At 38.5% G+C, this 10,542-nt stretch overlaps 1 protein-coding gene across 1 annotated transcript; it reads left to right on the top strand.

Annotated features, from left to right (window-relative positions):
* The first annotated feature begins 2,481 nt into the window (after positions 1-2,481).
* On the top strand, positions 2,482-10,247 carry LOC107824766 (U-box domain-containing protein 34-like). Its single transcript, XM_075221231.1, has 6 exons — positions 2,482-2,627; positions 2,841-3,132; positions 5,762-5,764; positions 8,292-8,393; positions 8,464-8,892; positions 9,474-10,247. Exons 1-6 carry the CDS (start codon positions 2,482-2,484, stop codon positions 10,245-10,247), a joined length of 1,746 nt encoding a protein of 581 aa, XP_075077332.1.
* The last annotated feature ends 295 nt before the right edge of the window (positions 10,248-10,542 follow it).

The raw sequence follows: 10,542 nt of genomic DNA, 5'->3' as shown, positions 1-10,542 counted from the left end.
GTTGAAGATGTCAAATTGTCCCACATCGGCTGGGAAGTAGAGTTGGAGAGGATTTTCCCCTATAAAAGAAGGCCTAATGTTTAGGATTTAAACACACCTCTCATTTGCCTTCTCATCTGTTTAAGGCATTCGTATCTTATCTCTTTAGTATTATTTCACTTGTATTTTTGGAGTGGAATAAAATATTGGTTGTGTCTGAGGAGTAGGCAAAGTTGGCCGAACCTCGTAAATTCTGGTGTTCCTTTTATTGTTGCTTTATTGTCTTATTTATTATTTGGTGGCTGTCATAATTTTTGGTATAGTAGTTGTGACTTATTCACACTATATACATTTGGATTCCGCAACATGCCACTCAGAGAAGAATTGCTCTTAATTCCCATATTCTTTGATCTATGGCAAGACAAACTTGTGTGGAAGTTGGAACCAAGAAAAAGCATTCTTCAAATACTTGCAAGACATGCTTTCTTTTAAAATCTTATTGGAGTATTTGGCTGGCTGGTTGGTTGTTAGTGCGTTATTTGGGGTGTTATGATAGAAGTAAGCATAGGTGAAACTAAGAGAGAACAATTGAAATTGCTACTTCGTATAGTGATATTCTGAAAAAGTTTTTGGACTTCTTACTTTTATCCTCTGATCAATGTTGCACTCCCTTCTACTTGAGTGGTTTATGACACATCTACGTTGTCAGGTAGTTTCTTTTCTGTCTACCAAGTGAGGTGGAGATGTAGGAGTATATGCATGGAAAGACAAAAGAAGTCTCAATACATTGGTATAAGATATGTTTCAACGAGTACACCTTTGTTGTTGCATGTTGGTTAGAGCTCAAACACTGCTAAAGATGGCTGATGCAGTTGCACACCTAAGAAACATATAAATATAGTTTAGCCTCACTATTTAATTTGTTGAGTTTCCCAAATATCGTAGCTGACTATTTAATTAGTTTATTCTTCAAATGAGCTAGTTATTTGCCCGTATTCCACCCCAGATTGGCATGTGCTGCAAGTTCTGTGCAGAAAGGATTATATTTTGGATTTTGCCTCTATAATGTTACAACTGTCTCTTGCATGCATTGGATTTTCAGTTAATTTAATCTATTGCTTGTCTCATTTCTCTCTCCCATTAAGCCTGATTTCTGTAATTTGATCGTTCTTAGACCTAATATGCTTTTTAATTATTGTTAAGACTTTTATTTATATCTATGCTATGTCAAACTTCTTTCTTCAAAATTAAGATTTTTAAACATTGCGTCACTGAGTTTTTGTCGAGACAAACTCTTCCTGTTAGTGTTATCCTAAAAGTAATGCTACATTTCATTTATTAAGTCTATAGTATTTAACTGTGACGTCAACAAAGGGGACAAAATGATAAGTTTACTACTTCTTTCTGCACCTTGATCACTTCTATAATTCCAATTAAAAAGTGGAGAAAGGAAAATTGAGGACTATTTCTTTCTGGAGTGTATTTTATGACACAGTAGCAAAGGAGTAACTGGTGTAATTTTACATATCAGGATTAAACCAGATGCCTGATGCTAGCAACGATGGATCAGGAATGATTGAATTGGATCCGCAGTTGAAGGAACTCTTTCTTCCTTTCCGAGTATTTTGTACTCGTAAAGATGTTAGTATTCAAGCTCGAAACTTCAAACAAATTCCTGATGAACCCACACACAAATCAATATTTTAGCATTTAAAGTTGTTACATTCCATAGTAATTTCCTTAACCTTTTAATATCGATTCTTCTAATCATCAATAAATAACAGATACAATGTCATGATGTTGTGTTAGAGGACGTCGATGTAGTCAAAGCGATTGTTGAATATGTGAATCGTACAGCAATAGAAGTGTTAATTCTCGGTGCTGCAGCAAAAGGCGGTCTTCTCAGGTATGACTCTTTTTTTGCATGGCGAGTTGCACTTATTGGAAAGGGGCCAAAAATATTGGGACGGAGGGACTAATAGATATGATCTATCTCTTGAATGAAGGCAATTACCTAGAGGAGTAACTTGTATCATTTGGAAAGTCATAATTTTAGTTAACTGAAGCTATACAACAAACATGATCCCAATCGTATCTCGGAAGTAGAAAAGCGAAGAATTGTATCTGCATTTATATATTTATGTTTGGTCACGTTTGTTTGAGCTTCATTGAGGAGAAATACTAATCGCTTCTGATAAGGATCGTATTCTAGTTCATGGCTTTTATTTGAATAGAAGAACCTCTTTCAGAAGGTCTAATTTTAGTAACCTTTCTACACAGAAGATTTAAAGTCAAAGATATTCCTGGAAACGTGGTAAAAGGGGTTCCGGATTTCTGCACTGTGTATGTCATCTCCAAAAATGGAAAGATTTCAGCTACGCGATCTGCTTCTCGCCTCGCACCATTTATCCACCCACTGCGTCACCAGTTCATGCAGCAGGGCAATGCCAAATCTAATACCGGTGAGGATTCACTAAACACTCCTTCCAGAGGTATGTAAAAATGCTAGAAGAAAATTCTTCAATTAAGTTCATTTCATCGTGCAAATCTAATTCTAAGATGTTTCGTAAAGGTTCTCTTTCGGGGATTCCGAAGCCTGTATCCGATCTGCCCATGTCGAACCTTCAGAGTGATACACTTAACATGAAGTAAGTCAAACTATCTTCACTATGTTACCCATATGTGTCATGTTTTAGGTACAGTCATCAGCTTCTTAGTAAGGACCGTGAGCAATAGGCACTGATGTGAGCTCTAAAATTTCGTAATTACTGGCCATAAAATGGTGCATATTTTTCTCATTTCTGACCATAATTCCTGGCCATAATTCTGAAGCCTAAGTTGTATATCACTGTGGTAAACAGGTCTCCTTTCACTCATAGGAAAGGCCCAAATGGCAAACCATATGAGATCTCTCAGCCAGATACTGACATATCATTTGTCAGTTCTGGTAGGCCAAGTATTGACAATATGTTTCCTTCATTTGCTGACAACTACGATAGTGGAGCAACCCCTCCCAGGCTATCAGGCTTCTCCGATTTTGAGGCGCAAAATTTTGAACCCATTCCCTTGGGACGCCGATCCTTGGACATCATGCCATCAGAGCTGTCATTCCTTTCAATGGAGGGTGATAGAGCATCATTCTCCTCGACACCGGTAGGCAATCAAAGGCTACTACTTTTTGAGCTTTTGGAAATTATAGATACTAAGATCAAAATTGCTACACTTTTCCTTCTATTTTTCCATTTAAGCATAATTGTTACTCCAAATATACAAGGTTACAACTGTTGCGGAAGCCAAATGTATATAGTGTGAATAAGTCACAACTACTATACCAAAAATTATGACAGCCACCAAATAATAAATAAGACAATAAAACAACAATAAAGGGAACACCAGAATTTACGAGGTTCGGCTAATTTTACCTACTCTTCGGACACAACCAATATTTTATTTCACTCCAAAAATACAAGTGAAATAATACTAAAGAGAGAAGATACAAATGCCTTAAACAGATGAGAAGGCAAATGAGAGGTGTGTTTCAATCCTAAACATTAGGCCTTCTTTTATAGGGGAAAAATCTCCCCCAAACTTAACTCCCAACCAATGTGGGACTTTGGCATTTTGCCAAACTTCAACAAATCTCCACCTTGGCAAAATTCCACATTTTCAATTCTCTCTCAATAACAAATTTTGGTTGTGTCTTCATCTTCAATCTTCAGTGTTCAACAATGTTGATCAAATCCAAACAATGTTGAAACTTGATCGCAGTCACCACCTTAGTTTGCATATCAGCAGGATTCTCCGTAGTATGAATTTTCTTCACTGTGACTCCTCCTTCTTCTATGATTTCTCGTACGAAATGATACCGAACATCAATATGCTTCGTCCTTGCATGATAAACTTGGTTCTTCGCTAATTGAATAGCACTTTGACTATCACAAAAAATTGTGATACCTTTTTGTTCAACACCAAGCTCCTTTAGTAATCCTTGAAGCCAAATTGCCTCCTTCACAGCCTCTGTAATAGCCATGTACTCTGCCTCTGTTGTAGACAAAGCAACTGTTGACTGCAAAGTAGACTTCCAACTAACTGGTGCTTTTGCAAAAGTAAACACATAACCAGTAGTTGATCTTCGTTTGTCCAGATCACCCGCAAAATCTGAGTCACAATATCCAACTACAGACTGATTGTATTCCTGCTCAAAAAACTAACCCGATATCTACAGTATTATGAATATACCGTAGAATCCACTTCACAGCTTGCCAATGCTCCTTCCCTGGATTGTGCATATATCTGCTAATAACTCCAACAACTTGTGAAATGTCAGGCCTTGTGCAAACCATTGCATACATCAAGCTACCAACAGCATTTGCGTATGGTACCTTTGACATATACTCTCGTTCAGCTTCATCCATTGGCGACATAGTAGTACTTAGCTTAAAATGGGGAGCAAGTGGAGTACTAACTGGCTTAGTCTTGTCATCTATGCCAAAACGTTGTAGTACTCTCTTCAAATATTCTTTCTGAGATAAACAAAGTTTCTTTGAACGCCTATCTCTAATTATCTCCATATCAAGAATTTTCTTTGCCTCACCCAGATCCTTCATCTCGAACTCCTTCTTCAGTTGATTCTTCAATTTATCAATTTCTTCCGAATTCTTGGAAGCTATCAACATATCATCAATGTATAGGAGAAGATATACAAAGGAACCATCTTTAAGCTTGCGCAAATACACACAATGATCGTATTTGCTTCTCTTGTACCCTTGCCGCAACATAAACTCGTCAAATCGCTTGTACCATTGTCTAGAAGATTGTTTCAATCCGTACAACGATTTTTCAAGTTTGCACACCATATTTTCTTTTCCAGCAACTTTGAATCCTTCTGGCTGAGTCATGTAGATTTTCTCCTCCAAGTTTCCATGTAAAAACGCAACTAGTTCCAAATCCAATTGTGCTACAAAAGCCAACATAATTCTAATGGAGGAATATTTTACAACTGGAGAAAACACTTCATTGTAATCAATTCCCTCTTTTTGAGCATATCCTTTGGCCACCAATCTTACTTTGTAGTGAACATCTACTTGGTTAGGAAATCCTTCCTTCTTTGCAAATACCCATTTGCACCCAATTGCTTTCTTTCCCTTCGGGAGATTGGCCAATCTCCATGTATGATTCTGATGAAGGGACTGTATTTCATCATTCATGGCAATCCTCCACTTATCTTCTTCTGAACTTTGGACAGCATCTTTATAAGTGGTAGGAACATCATCAGCTACAATTGAGGTTGCACAAGCAACCGTCTCTATGAGACGAACAGGTTTCGTTATTGTTCTTTTTGGCCTGCTGGTTGCTATTGATTCAAGTTGTTGTTGAGGTTCCTGAGTTGGAATCTCCTATACTGGCTCTCCTTCCAGAGGGTAATCTTCATTTGTTTCCTCCTCTGCTTCTTGTGTAGGAAAAATAAATTTTCCCTCAAACTCCACCTGCTTAGAAGAACCTTTATTTTGTTTGGTGTCTTCTGTTACCTTATTTACCATAGCAGATTCATCAAAGGTAACATCTTTGCTGAATATTACTTTCTTTGTCATAGGACACCATAAGCGATATCCTTTGACTCCAGAAGTAATTCCCATAAAAATAGCCTTCTTTGCCCTTGGATCCAATTTTGACTCCGTCACATGATAATATGCAGTTGAGCCAAACACGTGCAAAGAGTTATAATCTACAGCAGGTTTTCCATACCATTTTTCAAATGGTGTCTTGCCATCAATAGCAGCAGATGGTAGACGATTAATGAGGTGGCATGCATATGTAACTGCCTCAGCCCAAAATTCTTTGCCCAAGCCAGCATTGGACAACATACACCGTACCTTCTCCAGCAAGGTCCGGTTCATACGTTCAGCCACTCCATTCTGTTGTGGTGTATGTCTGACAGTGAAGTGTCGGACGATGCCATCATTTTGACAGACCTTATTGAAATGATCATTTTTGTATTCACCTTCATTGTCTGTGCGAATACACTTGATCCTCTTGCCTGTTTGATTCTCCACCATCGTCTTCCATTTGAGAAAAAATCCCAGCACTTCATCTTTGTTTTTCATTGTATACACCCACACTCTTCGAGAAAAATCATCAACAAAGGTTACAAAATAGTGCTTCCCACCCAATGAAGGTGTTTTGGAAGGACCCCAAACATCAGAGTGTACATAATCCAAAATGCCTTTAGTATTATGGATCGCTGTACCAAATTTAACCCTTGTCTGTTTCCCTTTGACACAATGCTCACAAAACTCCAAATTGCAAACCTTTACTCCTTTTAACAATCCTTGATCTGATAGAGTTTTCAAGGATTTTTCTCCAGCATGTCCCAAACGCATGTGCCATAGCTTGGTTGTTTCTGCCTCTTTGTCGTCACTGGATGTCACTGTCGTTGTACCAATAACTGTACTGCCACGATAGCGGTACATATTATTATTCTTCTGATTAGCCTTCATTACCATTTGTGCACCGGAGCATACTCTCATCACTCCATTTTCTGCAATGATTTTGAACCCTTTTGATTCGAGGGCTCCTACAGAGATGAGATTCTTCTTCAAATCCGGTACATATTGAACATCTGTTAATATTCTGATCATTCCATCATGGTTCCTTAATCGTATTGAACCAATTCCATATGAGGTAAGAGGGCTGTTGTCCGCTGTGTGGATGACTCCATATTTTCCCTTTTGAAAATCCACGAACCAGTCCCTGTTGGGACACATATGATAGCTACAAGCCGAGTCCATCAACCATATGTCTGATGATGTTGATGACTCTGTTGTAACTAATGAGAAGTCTGAATCATCACAATCAGCTACATTTGAATCCATAATGGCCTTTCCATTGTTATGTTTGGCCTTATTCTTCAACTTCGGCCAGTCTTTCTTCCAGTGCCCTTTTTCTCGACAAAAGGCACATTCATCTTTGCTGGGTCTGGATCTTGACTTGGATCTTCCCTTCTTTGTCCTCATTTGATTTTGAGGACGACCCCTTACAACTAGTGCTTCTCCTTCTCCGCCCTTCTGTTTTTCTCGCTTTCTTTGTTCATAGCTGTACAAAGCCGAACAAACTTCTCTGAGAGAAACTTCGTCATTTCCATGGAGTAGAATAGTTTCAAGGTGCTCGTACTCATCAAGAAATGACGCCAACAACATCAAGGCCAAGTCACCATCATCATAAGTTGTATCCATATTTTGCAAATCTGTGACCAACTTATTGAAACTGGTGATATGTTCATTCATCGTGGTACCAGGAACATATGTGAAGTGAAACAGTCTCTTCTTCATGTACAATTTATTTTGACTGTTTTTCTTCAAAAATTTATCCTCCAGTGCTTTCCATAATTTACTTGCAGAAGTTTCCTTTGTGTATGGATATTTCTGCTCTCTAACAAGATAGGATCGAATGGTACCGCAAGCAACACGGTTGATAATTCTCCAATCTTCTTCTCCAATAACATCTGGTTTCTTTTCTTCAATGGCCAGATCTAGCCCTTGTTGAAAAAGGACATCTAGAACCTCGCCTTGCCACATCCCAAAATGTCCGGACCTTCAAAAATTTCTACCGCAAATTTCGTATTTGACACAATTCTTGTCATAAGAGAAGATGCCAATGATGACGTATTTTGATACTTGATGTAGATTCTTCTTGTTTATTGTCTCCCATATTTGACACAAATATTATTTAATAGCTGACGACACAAATCAAGATTATTTCCTTTCTGATGTAGAAGATCAGACTAAGCTGCAACTACAGAGCATACTCAGACAGAACCTTGACTCAGTTACCAAGATAAATCTTTTCTGATGTGGAAGATCAGACTATGCTGCAATCACAAAGCATACTTAGACAGTACCTTGGCTCTGATACCAATTGTTGCAGAAGTCAAATGTATATAGTGTGAATAAGTCACAACTACTATACCAAAAATTATGACAGCCACCAAATAATAAATAAGACAATAAAACAACAATAAATGGAACACCAGAATTTACGAGGTTCGGCTAATTTTGCCTACTCCTCGGACACAACCAATATTTTATTTCACTCCAAAAATACAAGTGAAATAATACTAAAAAGAGAAGATACAAATGCCTTAAACAGATGAGAAGGCAAATGAGAGGTGTGTTTCAATCCTAAACATTAGGCCTTCTTTTATAGGGGAAAAATCTCCCCCAAACTTAACTCCCAACCAATGTGGGACTTTGGCATTTTGCCAAACTTCAACAACAACATGCCTGCAAACTTAAGGTCTTTCCTTTCATTTATAGGATGACGTAGCAGCAGAAATGAGAAGGCTGAAACTGGAGCTCAAGCAAACAATGGAAATGTATAGTACAGCTTGCAAGGAAGCACTCACAGCACAACAAATGGTACGATAAATTCCAACTCATTGTGCACCTTTGTGATTGCATCAATGACCTAATATGTTCTCAATTGTAGGCGATGGAACTCCAGCGCTGGAAAACGGAAGAACAGAGAAGACTAGAAGACGCAAGATTTGCAGAGGAAGCTGCATTAGCACTTGCAGAGAAGGAGAAGGCAAAATCTAGGGCAGCCCTTGAGCACGCAGAGGCAGCTCAGAGGCTTGCAGAACTAGAATCTCAGAAGAGAATTAATGCAGAAATGAAAGCTCTGAAAGAAGCAGAAGAGAGGAATAAGGTACTAAATAAACTTTCAAATTCAGATTTCAGGTACCGGAGGTATTCGATAGAGGAGATTGAAACTGCAACGGACTACTTTGCACAAGCTAATAAAATTGGAGAAGGAGGTTATGGGCCAGTGTATAAGTGTTACATGGACCACACACCTGTAGCGGTTAAGGTCCTTCGTCCTGATGCAGCTCACGGAAGACAACAGTTTCAGCAAGAGGTATAAAGTCAAAATTTCTTATTTATTCTTGGAGAAGTAGTTAAGAAGAATAATTGTGTTCCCTGATACAAACATGTCTGATTTCTTACTGAGAGCCCATTAAAGCTATGCTGAAAGTACCCATGTAGCAATCTCCATGACTTTTGTTTGGAATTGATGCATGGTTATTTGTTATTTGATTGATTGAATGGTCTATAACTGTCAGCATGCAACAGGAAACTGAGTTACAGTGAAAATAGTTCAATTAAAACAAGATGAATGGCGGCATAGTCACCTAGTTGTGATGATGTCCCGTCCTGTAATTGATTATTGGTATGTTGACGACATTGGACTATGTTGAACACTGCAGAACAATTATATAATTAGCATCCATTACTACTCAATAATTGCTTAGGCTGCAAACAAGAAAAAGATGCATCGTAAAGGTAGAACTAAGAATTGATGGCATGTAATTTAAAATATTAGCTGGTAATAAGGACACAAGAATTCTGCTTCACATTCATATTCTATCTTCCCATTCATCACAGAACTTCATATGTGGCATAGCCCCTAATTTCACTCACCCTCTTCTTTCATTGCAGGTTGAAGTATTGAACTGCATACGACATCCTCATATGGTTCTTCTTCTAGGAGCATGCCCTGAATATGGGTGCTTAGTATATGAGTTTATGTCCAATGGAAGCTTAGAAGACCTTCTATTCCAGCGAGGAAAGACTCCACCACTCTCTTGGCAGCAGAGATTTAGAATTGCTGCTGAAATAGGTGCCGGTCTGCTTTTCCTACACCAAAGCAAACCAGAACCAATAGTGCACCGTGATCTAAAACCTGCAAATATTCTACTTGATCGGAACTTTGTGAGTAAGATTAGTGATGTTGGCTTGGCTCGGCTTGTCCCTCCATCAGTGGCAGATAGCGTCACTCAGTACCGAATGACATCAACAGCTGGAACTTTCTGCTATATAGACCCCGAATATCAGCAAACGGGAATGCTTGGTATAAAATCCGACGTATATTCTTTAGGTATCATATTCTTGCAGATATTAACAGCCAAACCACCGATGGGTTTGACTCACCACGTTGAAAGGGCAATCGAAAAAGGGACCTTCAACGACATGCTTGATTCATCTGTTCCTGATTGGCCCCTTGACGAGGCTCTGAACCTTGCTAAGTTATCACTGAAATGTTCTGAGCTAAGAAGGAAAGATAGACCGGATCTCAGCAAGGTTATTATGCCAGAATTAGAGAGATTGAGAACACTTGGAGAAGAAAATCCATGCCAATCAGCCTTGTATAGTTCAGGTTACTCAACAAATCATAGCCAAGCTTCCGTGTCCCAAGCTAGCCAACATGAATAGCTTATTATCAGCATTAGATCTTCGACGAACATTTAAATTTATTAGTAGTGGTATGACTTTTTGTGGATACACTAGATTCACATATTCTGCTATATTGGATTAATATGTTCCTGACACAGTTTTCACCTTAATTCATGCAGGAAAAACTAAGCTTCCCAAACAAGATGTAATATGACTTTGAGAGTTCGAAGAGCACATCATGAAACGCAGTTGCCTGATAGATTAGCGTGGAGGTATACGAGAAGGAGAGAATAGTTCTAAAGTTCTCAGGGGAAAGAACCAAAAATAGAAGGAA

Source organism: Nicotiana tabacum, chromosome 1 (genome assembly GCF_000715075.1).
Source record: "Nicotiana tabacum cultivar K326 chromosome 1, ASM71507v2, whole genome shotgun sequence".
NCBI lineage: Eukaryota > Viridiplantae > Streptophyta > Magnoliopsida > Solanales > Solanaceae > Nicotiana > Nicotiana tabacum.
This window is presented reverse-complemented; position numbering and strand designations above follow the sequence as displayed.